This window comes from Crinia signifera, chromosome 9, assembly GCF_055691185.1.
Source record: "Crinia signifera chromosome 9, ASM5569118v1, whole genome shotgun sequence".
Taxonomy (NCBI): domain Eukaryota; kingdom Metazoa; phylum Chordata; class Amphibia; order Anura; family Myobatrachidae; genus Crinia; species Crinia signifera.
The window spans coordinates 89663944-89683278 of NC_139225.1; the positions used below are offsets into that span (position 1 = coordinate 89663944).

General features: G+C 43.9%; 1 protein-coding gene across 1 annotated transcript in view; it reads right to left on the bottom strand.

The window, feature by feature from the left end:
- The window catches only part of LOC146035739 (synaptotagmin-like protein 2), a 125101-nt gene that overhangs the window by 19093 nt on the left and 86673 nt on the right, over positions 1–19335 (bottom strand). Inside the window, exons 5-11 of the mRNA XM_083159352.1 lie at positions 14823–14922; positions 10759–10849; positions 9235–10248; positions 4927–5025; positions 2090–2181; positions 1593–1694; positions 1243–1412 (exon numbers count right to left, since the gene is read on the bottom strand). Of these exons, the coding sequence (XP_083015478.1) occupies positions 1243–1412; positions 1593–1694; positions 2090–2181; positions 4927–5025; positions 9235–10248; positions 10759–10849; positions 14823–14922 (1668 nt within the window). The remainder of the gene's footprint in view (positions 1–1242; positions 1413–1592; positions 1695–2089; positions 2182–4926; positions 5026–9234; positions 10249–10758; positions 10850–14822; positions 14923–19335) is intronic.

Consider the following 19335-nt stretch of genomic DNA (forward strand, 5'->3'; position numbering starts at 1 on the left):
CGGCACTGATCATTGAAAACAACTGCGCATGAGCGTGAGGCACGCAACCCAGCGCATGTGCAGTACTACAACCCAGGGAGGAGCGCACAGCCATTATGGGAGGAAGTGTCAGGTGAGGATAACGCACTCCCATAACAAAGACTTCTACATTAGTACATTCAGGCGATGTGCAGGGCGGAACGCGGCTGGTAAGGATCGATAAAACAGAAATAATAAATCTACCCCTGAGTGATTTTGGGAGAGTTTTCCCATTTTATATTTTAAAGCGGCAATCAGTTGCATGGCAAAATCAACCTGGTTATTCTGAGTAACTGATTGCCGCTATAAAAAAAAAAGTTACAACGCTCCCAAAATCTCTCACTTTCTGATTCTCACACCCTATTACATTTGGCCCCTGATGTCCAAATACTCCCTAAACCACCACAGAGCTTATGTAGGCACAGTTCAGTGATGCACAGTCATAGAACATTTGTAGAGAATCTCGTGCTTTGACCAGTTGGTTGTTAAACAGTTCTCCACTTTACCTGCAGCGGTATATACAGGGATTGCTCAGATCCAATACAGAAATAAACACGCTGGATAGCCGGTACCTCTATGTGCTGTGTTCTTATACTGCCCATTCATTATTATATGTTTTTCGGAAACATTTCTGACATTTCTGTAGGAATTGCAATCTCCGTGTTCCTGCGCAGATTATTCACTGCTATATTTTAGGGTATATAACCTACTGTATTTATGTCAGATCTTGCAGAATGATCACTCACAACATTGGGCCTGATTCAGGTTGATTGCTCATCTGCAAAGTTGCAGATGACTGCGAGTAGATACTGTAGCTACCACCCAGACAGGAGGAAAACCCGCCCTGTGCAAATCTGCTAGTGAATTGTGAAAATATCGCTATCTGCTATCCTGTGGCACATCCATGCGCTATTCCAGAACCACAGAATGATTCTTCCAGTCTGTGCAAAGTCTGACCCTTCCACAACTCTATGAGAGGGACAGGCTGGTCGAGGCCGACGCTGATGGCACACACCCTCCCTTTAACCGCTTGGACACATGCGTCTTTTCTGACACGCCCAGAAAATGTCAGCTTTTCCATATTAACAGAGATTCAGATGTTTATAATGTGTTCTGTAAATAGGGGAGTATGAGACAGTGAGAGGGTTAGTAGGGGACTACAAGAGATTAATTAGAGACACAGAGCACCTTTAAAAATATGATGCGCACTAAGATAATACTAACGGGTCTGATCGTCCTTTCTTCTCATCCACAACTGCCAGGTCCTTGCACTGAGCCACGTGTATGTGGAACTCCCGATTCTTCTCATCATAGTCCAGAGAGAATTGTACCGTTCCCTGTGCATCCACACTGCCAAAGTCCCCGCTGTACACGCTGAGGACACTATTACTAACCTGACGCAAGAAACAAGAGAAAGCTATTACCTGCATATCAACCAACACTCTGCATTTCTCCTAAATAGCAGAAAGCCACAATTGTTTTATTCAGGTGTGGTTTTGAGAAAACGGCATACAGTATTTTGTTTTGCATGGACTTGGGGTCTTCTCTGGAAATGACAACCTCCTACTACTTACGGAAGAGACCGATGCCATGTCGGAAGAGTTGCTGCCACTGCTGAGGGTCTTTCTATGTCTCTTGATCTTGAAGCTGATTTCAGAGGCAGTGTCAGATTCAGTCTAAAATTAAAACCAGGAATGAGGCAAATAATGGAAACACACTGCACATGTATGAAAACCTTTAAGAACAGCTTCCATTAAAAATACAATTTATAGAAATGTTATTGTCATGATCGATCTAGAGCACAGGTTCTCAAACTCGGTCTTCAGGACCCCACACAGCGCATGTTTTGCAGGTCTCCTTATGGAATCAAAAGTGAAAAAATTAGCTCCACCTGTGGATCTTTTATGTGTCAGTGAGTAATGAGCGCACCTGCCGAATGACCTGGAAAACGTGAACTGTGTGGGGGCCGAGTTTGAGAACCACTACTCTAGACGTATACGTGTATGTACTTTTACTGCAAGCGATGACTACGTGAGGAGTGTGCGTGTGCGTGTCCAGTACATACGCTTACCTCTGAGTGCAGCGCAGGACTGGATCTGCTCAGCTCTTTAGCTCGCTCAGGCTCCAGAAGCTGGTGACTTAACGTGTTTGGTTTGTTATATGCTGAGACAAACAAAAGGAGGACAATAATAGTGATAAAAATAACCTTGAGAAAGGCCTGTGTAGGGAGACCAAATGTCCATTTGTACACATTAGATTGGCAACATGTTATCCAGACATTCCTCTATTCTTAAAGGTCCGTACACACTTCACGATGGGCCTAATTCAGACCTGATCGCAGAACAAATATGTTCTCCTACATTGGCAAAACCATGCTGCACTGCAGGTGGGGCAGATGTAACCAGGGCAGCCGAGAGGAATGCTAGGCCCGGTAAAATGTTGGGGCGTGGCCTAAGCAAGGGAGGTGTGCACCTCCCACACTTAAGCCACACCCCCAAAATGTTTAGAGGAGGGTGAAAGAAAACTCTAAACACAGCACACACCTACAGCATGTGCTGTGCTGACAGTAGGCTTAGCATGAGCTCAGCACATGCTGTAGAAGTGTTGCTACCTGGGAGGGACGGATGGAGGGGTCGGACCAGGGCCCCTGCAAGGCCCCTCCAGCAAGCCTGGGTAATTAGTAACCCCCTCTAGGCTGCCCTGGATGTAACGTGCAGAGAGAATTAGATTTAAGGAAGTTATTTTGTTTCTGTGCAGAGTAAATACTGGCTGCATTATTTTTACACTGCAGTTTACAATTTAAGTTTCAACACACCCCACCCAAATGTAACTCCCTCTGCACATGTTACATCTGCCCCACCTGCAGTGCACATGGTTTTAGTCATTTTGAGAGAAAGTTGGAACTGCGATCAGGTCTGAATTAGGCCCGATATGCGTCACCACTAATATCGTTATTGATATCAGCGGTGGTGCAAAAACGAATGACCCCCGGGTAAACAATGAACAGTATCATTCAATGACATCACCCGGAGCCCTACCAAACATTCAGTCACTGACGATATGGTCAGACTGGACTGCATGTTCAGACAATCGGGTTTATCGTTAACGATCTGCGGGATCATGCGTATCATTAATGATATAGTGGGTACATACTGAACTAGATGCACAATGATATCTTAATGATATCGTTATCGTGAATTTTGTTCATTAAAATCGGACAGTGTGTACCCAGCTTAACCCTTTTAGTGCCAACATCTCCGTGAGAGATGTACAAAATACCCGCTAAAAATGCCAATGTCGCTCACATTTGCTATATAAATTCAAATAAGATTATATTTCCTATATAAGGTAAACACAGGTCATTATGATGAATAAAAATGTTTGCTTGACAATTTTCACACCTATTTTGACAAATTCACTTGGCACTCAAAGGGTTAAGACTATGGTCTATATGACTGTATTAAACACACTTCCTACATCTCACACTGGTGTGTTTTGGTTCCTAGGCTCTTCTTATAAGCAATGTACTAGAACATGCAAAGTTAAAAACTATAATGTAATGAATACGCTATCCTGCAAAGTGCAACGGAATCTGCTGCGCTATACTGTATATAAAACTGTAAATAAATAAATTCTGCTGCATTGTGATGTCGCTATTCAGTGTAACACGACACAAAGGATTTCTCCTACAAATTACATATGTGTGGGATGTACTGCTCCCTACATACACCCTGGGAAAGAAGACAAGTACACCGCCTTATAAGACAAACTGATTGGACTGGGCAAATAGGTGATTCCCAACACAGCCATTATTTATTTATTACCAGTTATTTTTATAGCGCACACATATTCCGCAGCGCTTTACAGAGAATATTTGATCAGTCCCTGCCCCAGTGGAGTTTACAATCTATAATCCCTACCAACAGTCCCGATTTTATCGGGACAGTCCCGATTGTCAGGGCCTGTCCCGCTGTCCCACCCGCGGGCGGCAGTGTCCCGCGGTGTGGGGGGGCTGTTGGGAGTCCCCCCTGTCAGCTGCTAAGCAGCGGGGAATAAACGCTGTACGCATGCGCACAGCATCTATTCCCGCAGCCAGGGGGCTGGGGGCATGGCTAGAGGCTCACAGAGCCTCTGGGTCATGCCCCCATAGCGGCAAAATGGGGGCATGGCCTCGGGGGGAGCCGCGAGTATAGGCCACGCCCCCAAATTAGGCCACGCCCCCGAAAATTTTGGCGTGCCTGAATCGCGCAGCAGCAGCGTCCCGGCTGCTGAAGTACCAAAGTTGGGAGGTACGCATTCATTCTAGGGTTAATATTGTTGGGATCCAATTAACCTACCAGTACATTTTTGGAATGTGGGTGGAAACCGTAGTACCCAGAGGAAACCCATGCAAGCACGGGGAGAACATGCAAACTCTGCACAGTCCAGCAGCCATGAGTTGATTTGTTAATTTTCCAATTCAAGAGGGCATTTAAATTATTAATATTTAAACTGAAGAACAAATATCCATAATGCTAAAAATCCTAAATCACAGAGTGAGAAGTGGAACACGTGTTAGTAGTTCTACTACTAGAGCTCGTATTTCATGCGTTCTGCATCGGAGTCGCCATATGCGCAAACTGTCAGCAGTTCTTTATAAAGAAACAAAGGCCTTAGGGAACCGGTTTCACACCTGGCTACACAACTTGTATCAGGAAGAGGATGTAGATGAACAAACACTGCATTTGTAAACTGAACGCATGATTTCCTAGGCAGCGACAGATGGGCACAGGGTTAGCTTTTACAAGAACTATTAAATCTCCAAGAGAAAAAAATATTAATTAAAATAAAGGGCAAATGTTATCTGTACCAAAGCCTGGAGAAAACAATTACTGGGAAAGACAAACTGTTTGATCCTGTAAGACTCACTTTCCGTTGTTGTATAAATATTCACCATGCTCCTGGCATTGCTGACACCACTGGCCTTGGATGCAGCTACGGCTGCAGGAACATCATTAATACTCCTGCCTGGAGAATAAATAAAATCGTTATAGCGTTTTTATCATCAGCAGAACACAACATTTTGCTGGCTGTTAAATAAACCTATCCGTGAAACATATGCGGCCTAACATAATGAAGGTATTCACAGATATTTGTGCAAAATGCCCCATTCAATTTATGTTTGCTGTGTAGCTGAGAGCAAGCTATTGTCCTATGTTATCAGCGTGTTCAAGCTGAGGTAGAGGCTATCTGAAGTGTCATTCAGCAGAAACACTGGAAGGGACACTTACTGTTTGCAGGAAAATATCTACTTTCAATATTTCAATAATTTATATCAGACCATATCTATCTATATATATATATATATATATATATATATATATATATATATATATATATATTTGTAAAATATTATTACTGTAGATCTTTTATAAAACCCAACTTGAATTTTTGAAATGATTTTGAATGCTGAGATCACATTTGCATAAATCATTATAAGGATTCTAAATCTAATAGACTTGTGAGATATTGCATGCAAGCATTAGATTTTGACCACATCTGGCCGTTAAATCGAATGACTGTATGTATCTTTAAAGGGACCATTCGACATGATGCACAGGCACGCCATCGAATGTCGCGTCAATAGATAGTATGTGCTGCACATAATATCTATCGAATTGCAGGAATGATCGCATGAGATTTTTAACCACATGCGATCGCTTGAATGGAATCTGCAGATGGGAGCGGGGGGGGCGCATTCGGTGGCATGGAGTTTGGGGATAGGGGGCAAGAGGGTCCACTGGCAGCGTGTAAGGGGGCAGGCAGAGGAGTCATGTAGCACTAGCGGGCAGCGGGGGTCAGCGGTGGCGGCAGAATCTTGAAAACATTGGGCAGCCCTCTCTCAGCCAATCAGAGGGCCTCCCAGTGTTTAAAAAATAATTTAAATTCTGCCGCCACACTGACCCCCGCCGCCCACTAGCGATATTTCTAGCGCTACGCTACTCCATCACCCTCTGCCCGCCCTTCTTCCTGCACCCGATGTGCCATCACAAGATGGCATACAGTATAACATCAGGTGCTGAAAGGAGGCAAGTTTTGCACCATGAGATGCGATCGGATTCAATGGACAGCACACTTCAATGTTGCATTGAATCCAATCGCATACGTGTATGGGTAGCATAAGATCATCGTTGAATACCTCCCAACTATTAAAATTGTGGGGGGTACTTGTGTAGTTTCACGGCTGCAGGCTACACTACATTTTCAGCGTAGGGTAAGCTATGTTGTCAGCGTAGCCCAAGGGCTGCCTAGCATAGTCAGCGTAGTGTCCCCACGGCAGCCCTGCATAGTCAGCGTAGTGTTCCTGTCAGGCAGAGTAGTCCCCGTACAGCAGCTCTGTCCAAAGTCCATGGCAAACCTAGTGAGCACCTCTCAAACAGCGCCGGTAACCACCAGATCCCCTGCGCTCCATCTGTCTGAGACTCATGAGCGTCTCAGATACTTGTGCGTCTCAGTAATTCTTGCAGCAGGGTACGGCAACCCTGTCTGTGTCTGCTTCAGGGAGAAGGGCAGGGCTAGGGGTTCGGTAGCACGTGCGTCTCCTGCACAAAGGGGGGTGTGGTGCACAAGTGCGTCTCACGCACAATAACGCACGCATTTGTTAGTGCTACATGTTACATACTGCCAAATGCCTCCATTTCAAACCCCAACTATCCACACCAGCCCGAAGCATGGCGAGCGGACGCCATACGCGTCCTCCCAACCTGTTCATAATTCCACTATCCACTTCGGTGTGGAGTTGATGTTATAAAGTGTGGTGAGCGCAGCGAGCCACCGAGCCCGAATCGTGGTGAGTGCAGCGTATTAATTGACGTGTATTCCGTGTCCACTCGCCACGCTTCGGGCTCGCTGCGCTCACCACACTTTATAAGATCAACTCCACGCACATGTGGATAGTGGGGGTATGAAAGGGTCGGGAGGACGCGGGGCTCGTTGCGCTTGCCACGCTTCGGGCAGACGTGGATAGTGGGGGTGTTTCAGGAACACATTCACACCTGTCATGTCAGGCAGGTTAAAATAAGCGCTGACTGACTACACTAACTGCGTAAAGTTGACTGACTACGCTAACTACGTAAGCTCCGGCTAGCCGCGAATGGAGGGGAACACTACGCTGATACTGACAGGGACGCTGACTACGCTGGCCGCGGGAACGCTACGCTGATTCTGACAGGGATGCTATGCTGACTACGTCACTGCCGCCATGAAACTACACAAGTACCTTGTGGGGACTTTTGCAAAGGAAACATGGTCTCAGCAAAAGGTGGCATAATTGTGAGCCACACCCCCATTTACTGTCACGTGAGGGCATGGCCAGTGCACTGTGAGCTGTCGGCCATGCCCCCATTACCTCTGTCTGCGTGAAATTCAACCATCCAATCATGTTCAATAGACCTTACAGAGCACTTTACAAGGGATATACTGGACAGATGGATTTATTCTGTATTGTGACAGCTTTACCAATGCAGCATAGCACAGTGACCAAATAACTCCAAAACATACTGTTTGGATCACCCACTAAATCACTCCAAACCTACTGTATGAACATGTATGCAGGAACAGTGCGATTATCTAGCCTTTACTTTATAAATGTTACTGGAGGTTATTTCATATGTTATCTCATACTGCACATGTAACAAGGGAGTGCCATAGCATCTGAATCATGTGTAAATCATGCTGTGTCTTCATTCCATGAGAACAAGTCCTAAGTCTGAGGCAACCAGGGGCTGGATCTTCTCTACTTATTAAACAACTTATAGTTTGCAAAAGATCTTTAAATATCTGTTTATATGTATCTGAATGTTGCCGGTTTTGAATAAAGCAAGAATTGTAGGTGTAGCAATCCTTTATGTACAATATGGAATAAATAGGGATTATGTTTAGTGCCACAATATATCAACCAAAGGAGCACTGGCAGTGTATAAAAGGCAATAAGGCCATAAAGCCACTCCTTTTAATGGGACATTATATTAAGTCACTATTGACCAGATGCACTAAGCTTCAAAAGTGATAAAATTGAGAGTGATAAACGGCCAGCCAATCAGCTCCTGCCTGTCATGTTACAGGCTGTGTTTGAAAAATGTTAGGCAGGAGCTGATTGGTTGGTTGTTTATAACTCTACATTTTATCACTTTTTAAGCTTAGTGCATCTGGCCCTTGGTACGTTATAAGTAAGCCCAGGATTTTTAGCATCTAAAAAAATAAAATTAAGTATTTTCAGTCACTGCTTTAGGATTTTATATGTTTTAAAAATGTTAGTTTAGGAATTTATGCATTGTTCAAATATAAAACAAAACCATACAACATATCATTTAAAGCACTATAACTTTGGGCCTTATTCTAGTTCACTCTTAGAGGCAAATTCCTTCTTAGTTAGACAAAACCATGTGCACTGCAGGGGGGCAGATGTAACATGTGCAAAGAAAATTAGATTTGAGTGAGTTATTTTGTTTCTGTGCAGGGAAAATACTGACTGCTTTATTTTTACACTGCAATGTAGATCTCACTTTGAAGAAAAACCCCACCCAAATCTAATTCTCTCTTCACATGTTACATCTGCCCCACCGGCAGTGCACATGGTTTTGTCCAGCCTAGAAGGAATTTGCCTCTAAGAGTGAACTAGAGTAAGGCCCTTTATGACAACTGTGCAGTGGCATCACTTACCTCTTATACAGTGTGGTGACCGATAAAACAGGGGCATGGCTAAGCATCCCAATCCTGTTTCTGTCACTCCAGGGGTCAGGCACATGTGGGCTTCACCTGAAAACTGTCTTGTCTGCAGTGCTAGCTCCTACACTGTGACAGGAGCCAGGTGCTGCACAGAATGTTACAGCACGCATCTCCTGTCAGTGAGCAGGATCCAGAACTTTGCTATCACCGCTCAACAGGTGACACTCTAGTGCAGCCTGCACCTCCTGCTTCTCCCTTGTGAGTCCTTTGCCTAAATAAGCAGAAGGTAGGTCCATAAATTCATATGGTATGTAGCCTGTCCCTTGATTACTGTTATCGTTTTCCTTGTGTTCTTATTCCCTAACACGTGCAATACATCTACAAATATAATTTGGTTCCTAGAGATGATTTTGCTGTCTAGCTGACCAATACATTCACATTTGTGCATCTCACTATACGCTCCTATAGCTACTGGATTAGAGAAAACGTGAAATCATAAAACAGAAATACCATTTTCAGTCTCCAATGGTGAATGTCCCGTCATATCTCCACTCTCGTGCTTAGCATCAGTACTGCCATGTTCTTCATCAGACGAGACTGTATCTATCAAAATCTGGACTTTGCTATACAGCGACTCTTGTACTTCAGGTTTGGTTTCTGGTACAATGATTGCCTCCACAGAGTCTGGCACCTCTGGCTCAGAGATTTTTGGTAGTTTGTCCTTAGGGGAAGTAGGATCCACCTTTGTCTCCTTGGCACCCGACGAAGCTCTAATTGGAAGCTTTGACTTCTTAGAAGAGCGACTTATTCCACTATTGTCCTCACTGTGAGAGCTTGTCCCATTGCTTTCTGAGACACTTTTAGAAAGGGAGGCGCTCTTGCCTTTGGCATAAGTTGACCTTGGTATTGAAGACGTCGATGATATTTTCCGGTGTGGAGCAACATGGACCATTTCATCTTCACTTGAGGATACAACAGGTGCTCTTTGTGGGAAGTGCTTTATCCTATGTGCATACTCGACAAGAGGCCTTTCCTCGCTATTCTTTGTGTTGGTCTGCATAGGCACTGAGTGGTTTGGCTTTGTTGGTGCCTCTTGTGGATTCCATGTATCTGACACTTCTTGTCCAGACACTGCTGCTCCTTTCTCCCAAAATTTCTTTAGCGATATAAACTGGTCTTTGTCAAGTACGGGCTCCTGCTCTGCTTGCATGTCTTTTAATGAATAAACTTCAAAGTTTGCATTTGTTTTATTATTTCTAGTCAATTCTGGAGATGATAATTCTGACTGTCCTGGTGCATCAATCTTCTTTTCAGTGACACTTGGTTGATCCAATCGTGATGAACTCTCGGGCTTAAACACTTCTTTATTTGTTTTTCTTTTGACTGGTATCTTACTTGGACTGCTGCTTTCTTCATTTGGACTCCTCTCTGGAACAGATGTCTTTTTAGCTAGTGGAAGATGTTTTGGGGTAACATTCTGAAGCTCCCACTCACTGCGATCTGTCATATTTGTTCCCTTTCCCTCTATGGAAAGAAAGATTTTTTTTTTATAAATTGACATCGTTTTAAAAACATACAGTGCTCCAAAACTACAGTGGTCCAGAAAACAGCTTAATTTTTTGGAGCAAGTAATACCCCTTTCACATCGCACCTAAATACCAGGTTCATGATGGTTTCTTGCCGGTTCGACTGCCGTGTTGCTGTGCAGTGTGAAGGGTTAATTGGATCAAGTGACCCATTTCCCGTTCAAACTATGGAGGAGGCAGCGCCAGCTCTAAGCACTGCCTCCTCCACCACCCCTGATGACGCACCGATGCACCCCCCACATGACATCAGTGAACTGCAATATTGCCGGTTCGCGGATGCAATCTGAACAGACCGCACATGCAGGGTCACACCGGGACTGTTCTGAATAGACCGCACATGCAGGGTCACACCGGGACTTTTCTGAATAGACCGCACATGCAGGGTCGCACCGGTTTCAAAGTCCTGGTGCGACCCTGCATTTGCGTCTGAAAGCGGTATCAATGTTACCTTGTTCCGGTAGGCTCCATGTTTCGGAAGATGAGGGGAGGCTTCCATCATTTAAAAAATCTGCTGTTTTATTGTCATTGATACTTCTTCTCTGTAAGAATGAATAAACATAAAGACCTGATTCAAAGTTAGGAGCAAATAGAATACAAACAGACTAACAATAAGCAATATGCTCCTGGAATAAACCATGGTACAATGCAAGAGGTGTAAATGTATAGAATTATGTGTCTGCATGCAGGGAAATGCCTTTTGCATGTAGCTAACAAATACCAGGTAGCTTTATTTTTCGACTGAAATTCAAAAATTAGCTGGGATACACCGCTTGAAATTTTTAAATCTCACTGTGCATTCAAATTTGCTAAAAATTTTATTGAAGTACAAGTTGATAAATTTCTGCTATTTTTTTAAAATGAGCTCCTTATACTGAATCAGGCCCATAATTATGTACATGTGATTTCTTCGTTTTTTATTTGTAATAAATTAGCAAAAATCAAATAAATCCCAAAAATCAAATAATTCCGAATATTAGTCTTAAAATCATATTGAGAACATTTGAATCATCGGTTAGTCAAGTTAGTCCCAGCGACATTTTATACGGAATTATTCCTTAACGTACTCCATAACACGTATTTATCACCACATCGTCCATACCTTATGGGACTTCTACCTGATTATTCCTGCCCTAGATATGGTTCTCTGAGGACAGAATTATGCCATTGTTTATGGGACTGCCTGATCATTATAATATTTTGAGTCTAGATTTGGAGATATTTTGCCTACCCATGACCCCCGAATGGGCTATTTTTGGTATCACGCAGGAAAAAAACTTGTATAGCACAGGGAGATAGAAAGTTACTGTACTTATAATTGCATCTGCGGCTGCTAAAAAATGCATCCTCCAGCTATGGATAAAAAAAACACAATGTGATGATGTTTCATAGAGATAAAAAAAAATTAAAAAGGGAGGCTATCAACGATTGGCGATCTGTCTAGAAATTCGGGTATGTTCTCAATCTCTGATTGCTGATCCCAATCAATTTTTGGGTCAAAGTAGATGGCCCAATTTATTTGTTACTTGAGTCCCTTTAACTATTACTTACTACAAATATTATATTTAACATCAACCTAATTGTATAATGAAATTTTTTAAGGTTGGCTTATATCTTTATTTGGTACTTGTTTCCTAGCACGGCGCAAGCGATAAAAATCGTGTCGATGGCATCGCATGCAACCAAGTCGCATGCAATGCGATCGACGCGATTTTTACGGACGATGAAAGGGGTGGCATTAACAATGGGGGGGGGGGGGCATTTGTCATGTAAAATACCCATAAGGGTGGGTATACAATGAAAAATCGGGTCCATTGGCCCATATAACATTGTTCCCTATGTAAAATCGCGTCCATCACATCGGTCGATTAAGGTGCTGGAGCGGGCAGGGGTGTCCATGCCGCGGGGGTACCTGCGGCTCTGTGTATAAAGCTGGCGGTAGGGTCCCTGCAGTGAATAGAAAATAACTAGCACTATGCGGCGGCGCGGGAAGCGCTTCTGGGTTAGAAAACACTTGCCGAACACTGATTGGTTGAGATTCAGCCAATCAGCGCGTGGCCAGTGTTTTCAAAATCAGAAGCTCTTTCCGCGCCGCCGCATAGCGCTAGTTATTTTCTATTCACTGCAGGGACCCCGCCGCCGCCAGCTTTATACACAGCACCGCAGGTACCCCCGCAGCACGGACACCCCTGCCCGCTCCTGCACCTTAATCACTGCAGGGACGCCGATGCCGCCAGATTTATACAGTGCCGCAGGTACCCCCTGCGCACTCCTGTCAGACGCCGGCACGGACCCCCCTGCCCGCTCCCCAGACGGTGCAGCAGGTACACCCACCCCACCCCCCCCCCCCCCCCCCGACTCGCCTGGGGCGCTCCGGTGCCTTGCACTGGCCCTGGCCTTAAATCAGTAGTAGGGAAAGTAATGGAAACACTATTAAAAGAGAGTAGTGGAATATGTTAAATCAAACAACTTACAGGATCCAAATCAGCATGGATTTACTTGTGGGAGATCATGCCAAACAAATCGTATTGACTTTAGCATATCTAGACATCAGGATGGTATCACAGACTACTAAATAAACTTGAAATCATGTGACTGGAGTATAACACAGTTAATTGGATAAGAACCTGTTGCAGGATGCTGTGCTGGTTGCATAAATACAGAGGGAACACTATTAATTTTGTCCACCATATTTCTGAGGCGCCGGGATTGGTAATGCTCGGGGAGAGCATTACCAATCCCGGTGCCTCAGAAATATGGTGGACAAAATTAATAGTGTTCCCTCCGTATTAATGCAACCAGCACCGGACACCGGTGTAATGCTACAGTCGGGGAGACTTTTTGCTAAAGCTCCCCCCAGACAAAGCATTAACACCCTGACTGGTCAGCCCTGGCCAGGGTCCCTGGAAAAGTGGAGACCCCCACAATAAAGTAGTCCCCCCTAGGAGTCCCCCTTACAGGGCTGAAGTTGGGGATAGCTCCGGCACCCCTGGTTTTTTTTTGTAAAAAAATAGAATAAATAAAATAACATTGGGTTCTGCTATGAAACAACAAGTCCCAGCAAGCTTCCTCCACATGCAGGGACTTGGAGAACCCTGCATGTGAGGCATTAAAGAGTCCGCTGGGACTTGCAGTCCCACAGCAGGACCAATGCTAAAATTAAAACACATACATCGTTTACTGTAGAACTTTAATAACATACATACATACATACTGTACACACACACATACAATATACATACATACAGTACTTACCTAGGGTACCCCATAGTTCGGTCCACTTGTCCAGTAGACTCTGCAGCGGTGGCGTATTTATAATGGGTGCAGCCCCTGAGATCCATTTTTCTAATACTCACATTCTGGAGTTCAGCATGATAATGCTGCTTTCAGACCCCATAACTGGCTTTGACCCTGTATTTGAAAACGTTTCCAAAAACGGGTCTGCCAGGTTTAACCCCTTTCACACCGCATCTCTTAAACGGTATATTACCGTTAAAGTGCAGTTTTTTTGCCTGGCAGACACGTTTTTGGAAAAGCTTTCAAATACAGGTTCAAAGCCAGTGCAGGCAGCTCCCCCGCCCCCCCCAGAACGCTGGCCGGGGGACACTGGGGACCAGTATACAGGTGTCGTCCCCCCGGAGAACTCCCGGGCAGCAGCGTCCAAACACACACACACCCCCTCGAAGCCCAGGCTGAGCAGTCCGTCCCCGCTGCGCTGCCCAAAGGGGGGGGGGGGCTTTTCACTGTCTGCCCTCCTCACCCTCTGTGCTGATGAGAGGGACGGAGAGCAGCCAGCGGTGCAGCTGATGGAGAGCGGGCGGGGGGTGGCATCACCTCACCATGCGCCCCCCTGCCCGCTCTCCATCAGCTGCACCACTGGCTGCTCTCCGTCCCTCTCATCAGCACACCCTGCTGCTGCCTGTGTCTCTCCGAGCAGTGATAAGCGGTACCCACACACACCACCCCCCCCCAAAAGGTGAGGAGGCAGCGGGACATCCACATCGGGCTCCCGCTGCGCGCACTCCGCTGCTGCCCGGCTCCGGAACCTACAGGCTGACGGTCAGGGCAGACAGCCGCCCGCACCCCAGCCAGAGCCGCCTGTCCCCACTCACCTCCTCGGTGCCAGCAGTAACAGCAGCCCCCGCTCTCACCCTGGGCAGGGCAGAACACAGTGCCCCGGCGGACACTTGCATGGACCCCCTGCCCCCAGCGAGACCATTCCCTTCCCTGCGCTGGGCGGGGGATACCATTTCAGACCCTTTATAGACACCAAATAAACGGGTCTGAAACGTTTCCAAAAAACGTTTTTTTGGGAAACGGTAAAATCACTCTGCACCTTTCAGACCGCACACATTACCGTTTTGAAACGGTAAAAAAATAGCAATATACCGGTTAATATGTGCGGTCTGAAAGGGGCATAAATGGTGCGGCAGCCCATTGTTATTGTTATTAAAATTATTTAATTGTTATTAAAATGATTATGTAATATATATACATTGGCAGACAGACAGGTACCTTTTCTGCAACACGTGGTCTAGATGATTCAGACTCAAACAATGAATCTGACTTTAGCGAAGGCAAATTTACAGCCGCATCATTATTACCCCCAATGGCACTGCAAGTATAAAAAAGGAAAAAAATACATTTATAGCAAGAGCTTTGTTGAATATTCTAAAGTGTCTGATTACACTGATATGGGTAGGTCTGAGGAACAGCTGAGGAAAGATCTTTTATAAACATATAAAGCAATGCTCTTTTAAAGCACAATTGTATAATTTAATAACTAAGTAATCTTAACTTTATTATATATTTTTTTAAGGATTGATGAGGATTAAATCTAATAGAAATTCATGTGAAAGATCTGATGCAAAAATTAAAAAAGAAAGTTATACTAATAGCCATAAAATCCATAATAAAAAACAAGTCATATGAATTTGAAATATTCCTTGATGACGTGATTATATCTCAAAATACATGCAGCATGTTATTAAGTAACAATTATGTAAAACCTAACTACTCACCTCTATGAGGTGAAGTACCGCCACTGACCACCAGAGGCCAGAGGCTAAAAGATGTTATCTTGCCCTATTTGCACGTAAATATATCTTTAAGTTCCCAGGTGGTCACACGCTCACAAGTAATTAGGGCTTACCTTTATGCACATATAGGTATCTTTTGTCCCCAGCCGTGGATCCTCCCAATTAGGAATGCACAGATCAGATACTCCAGTGTTGTCCACAACAGGTAAGCCCTACTTACTTGTGAGCGTGTGACCAGCTGGGAACTTAAAGATACCTTTACGTGCAAATAGGGCAAGGGTGACAGGCCAGTAACACAGATTGGGACACCACGTATGGACATTCTGTGATCACCTTTTTCTCTCTTTTGCTCTAACATCTGCGCCCCCTTACCGCCCGCTATCGCCGGCTACCGCATTCATAATTATCGCATATGCACTACCATATGCGATAATTATGGCAAAGGACAGCTCTTGCGTTAAGAGCTGTCCTTTGCTGTGAGACTCAGTGGGTCCCATGGGGACCCGGTGGCTCTCCCCTCCCTCCCTTACCCGGTGCTGCTACTGCTGCATCGGGCTCTCCTCCTCCCTGCACCCGAAGAGGATCATAGTGCAGGGAGGAGGAGGTCACAGGTCCAGGAAGCACAGGTCAGGTGAGGGGGGGGGCGGTGCAGGGCGGCGGGGGTCCGTGCGGGGAGGCGGTGGGTCGGTGCGGGGAGGCGGGGGTTTGCGTTAGAAGCCCATAAGCTTCTATGGGGCATTGCCAGATTTTTCTGGCGATGCCCCCTGCCACGGGATGCTTAGAGCATCCCAAAATGCGGTAGAAACCCCGATAACGGGGTTTTTACCACATTTTTAGTTTAGAGAATCTCCCCCCTATCTCATTTTGCTCTAAATCCTTGGGTGACCGACGATTGATTAAGAAGAGTAAAAAGAACCCCTCTTGTCATGGCAACAGTTTACACCATCTTGTACAATAATTCCCTATAGGAGTGGTAACCTTCGGTGGAGACTGTGCAGCAGTCTGTGGGTGCGGTTTTAATCCTTATATAGTTTCTGTTTCAAACTTGCTGGATATTTAAAGAGGGAGCTGTAAAGACAGAGACTGGGACTAGGAACAGACAGGGACTGGGGGTGGGGTGGAGAGTTTTGCATTGAAAGTACATTTCAGAAGCTGTCATTTTGATGGGTTTTTAACTTGTGACTTTATGATTGCACACTCTTTGAATATTCTAAATTTGCATACCATTAGCCATGTGTGTTTGAACAAAAAAAGTAATAAGACTGGACCTTGGATTTGATCCATACAGTGTCAGCTGCTATAATCCTTCCTGTATTGCTTCATTTGCCTGCATCAACTTTCCATGGTCTAATCAATATGAACCGGAATTTAAAAAAACATAGTTCTGTAAACATATGTAGGGATTTCATTCTCTGTGGATGGGATATTCATTCCTACGTTGTAGCTCCAGGAAATAAAAGGTCCAAGAATTGTTATATTTCTGCATCAGGACTGGATGTTCCTGACTGATGATTGATAAGTAGGCGTTTTACATTAGGAGTATTCTGATGTCTTGTTTGCTTTTGAGCAAGCTATTCACAAGTTTTTCCCTTTGCTAGCTGTTTGTGATTGGCTTGCGGTGATTAGGGTTCTTCAAACTTCAACTTTCACCAGTATTTCACTTTGGTCGTTTACAATCTACAGGAGGGTCATTTTTATTGAGTATATTCAAATATTACAAAGTTAAGAAAGTATTTTGGGGAGTTAAGCAATCAATTATAATTTGTTCGTAAGTCTTTTGGTGTAGTGCGCTGGGATTCTGGGACAACTAGGGCAGCATATCTGCCATTAAGGCATCTAAAATGTGTACATTATACCAGTCTCAAAGACCCAGGGCGGTGATAAAGTGGTTCCAGTTGATAGGTTAACGGTGTCTAGGTCTACAGTCAATTGGTCGATCACTTTTGGTCATCAGGCAATAGGTTGACAAACATTAGGTAGACACAAACAATAGTGTTCTGTCGACCAATAGTGGTTGTCCTGTTGACTGTTGTCCTAGATAGGTCAACAATTGGGTGTCCCAATTTCATATTATCACCCAGGCCTGAACCAGCCCCTGTGTTTTTCAGTGTTCGTAAAGTCTAGTAGGGTCATCCAGTCAGCACGGACTAGCCTGGGGTCTAGATAAAGTCTTTCACTTGTGTTGGAGCATGATTCAGAGGAGTATTAATCAGGATCTACTGTAGATGATCCTATGTTGATGGGAGACTAGACACAACGTAAAGCATAAGTGTCACATGATAAACTACTGTATTTATATATAGACTAGGAGAAAAGACAATCTATAAAGTACTAAGATACTGTATAACCAATGAACACTTTGAAAAGTAGTCCCCCAAATCACCATTTAACAGGAGTTCTTGTAGACATTGCAAGTAATTGTGTCAACATCCTTAACTTCAAAGCTAAACCAGCGAAAGAACTGTGTGAACAATGCCAGTAATTAGTTAGTAATCTAGATTAAAATAAGGAAAATAAGTTTGAGGATGTTTTAACTTCTAACCTTATATTGCTATAGTTGTACTTTTTATATTTTTCGATGCAAGCTCAAAATAAGGTTGATGATGGACTTTAACAAAATAAGCAATAAAAACACTATCATGTAGCCAATTAAGCTGAAACAAGCAACATTTTATTCTAGTTACTTTTATTGTAACTTCCAACTACACTACACATGAGTATATGGTTAATTCATACCATGTGCAGACACTTTGGGCTTACACTTGCTGCACACGGTGATGACTGTCATACTGTGACTTATTCTGTCTTTTAAGGATAAAGCAATATAATAGCACTGCTATGGCTAAAACCACACAGATTTTTTGGCATGTACAGGATAAAGAAGAGTTTTGATGCTTCTACAATGCCTACAGAATACATTCCCTAAAATGTGATTCCTAAAAAAAATAAAATATATATATATATATATATATATATATATATATATATATATATATCATGCCTGGGTGCCACAGCCGGCAACAGGAGGCTGCCGATAATAGGCAGAAGAGATGAACAGCACTCTTGAAGAAAAGATTGGAGACCTCAGTCAGATCAACGTTTCAGTTTTAATTAACCATTTTCAAGACCAATTGGTCTAGAAAACGGTTAATTAGAACCGAAACATTGATCTGACTGAGGAAGTCACACAGAAGTTCAGCTAAACGCCAGGAACTGGCCCTTTACTGTTGGGAAATTTGAGTCCCCAATCCTCAGAAAGAAGTTCCATCCTGAAGGTGGAACATCGCAAGGTGGTTTTCCGTCGGGCAAACGGTTCTCCATCAATTTTAATTTCTGTAAGTCAGGATTCGAAAGGATCCATTCCCTATATCATGGCGTTTGGATGTTCTACTGTCCTAGAGAGTGTAAAAAACATTTTAGCTCAAAGTCTGCAAGTGTGTATGGGCCTTTACTGTGGTCACCTTTTATATACAGTGATGGATAACATATTCCAAAGAGGGAAACTCTATCTGTGACTGTTTCCAACTTTGTTCAAGGTGGTTGATCTACACATGAAATTGATTTGATTTTATGAATTTGTTTCCTTAAAGAATATTCTTCAGCATCCAGACTTTGTTTTAATAACCATTTCTTGCCATACCCCTGATGAAGTCGCTTGGCGAAACGCGTTGGATTTTTTGAATAAACAGCTTTACTGCAAAAATGGATCCTGCGTCTTATGTGATCAGATGACACTGGACATTCGATGGAAATATTATTATTGACCATTTTTATTGTGACATAATAGTGTCATTTTATATTGTATGATAATCTGCTGGTTGGTACTTAGGTTTAATTGTAGCATCTAGCGCACTCTACAATATCTTTGTCTGTACTTTTTCTCCAACCCTTCACTAACAGGAGGGATAATTAGAGGTGCCGTCGTCCCATTCACAGTGCATGACTGGAATCAATATTCTAGTTATATATATATATATATATATATATAT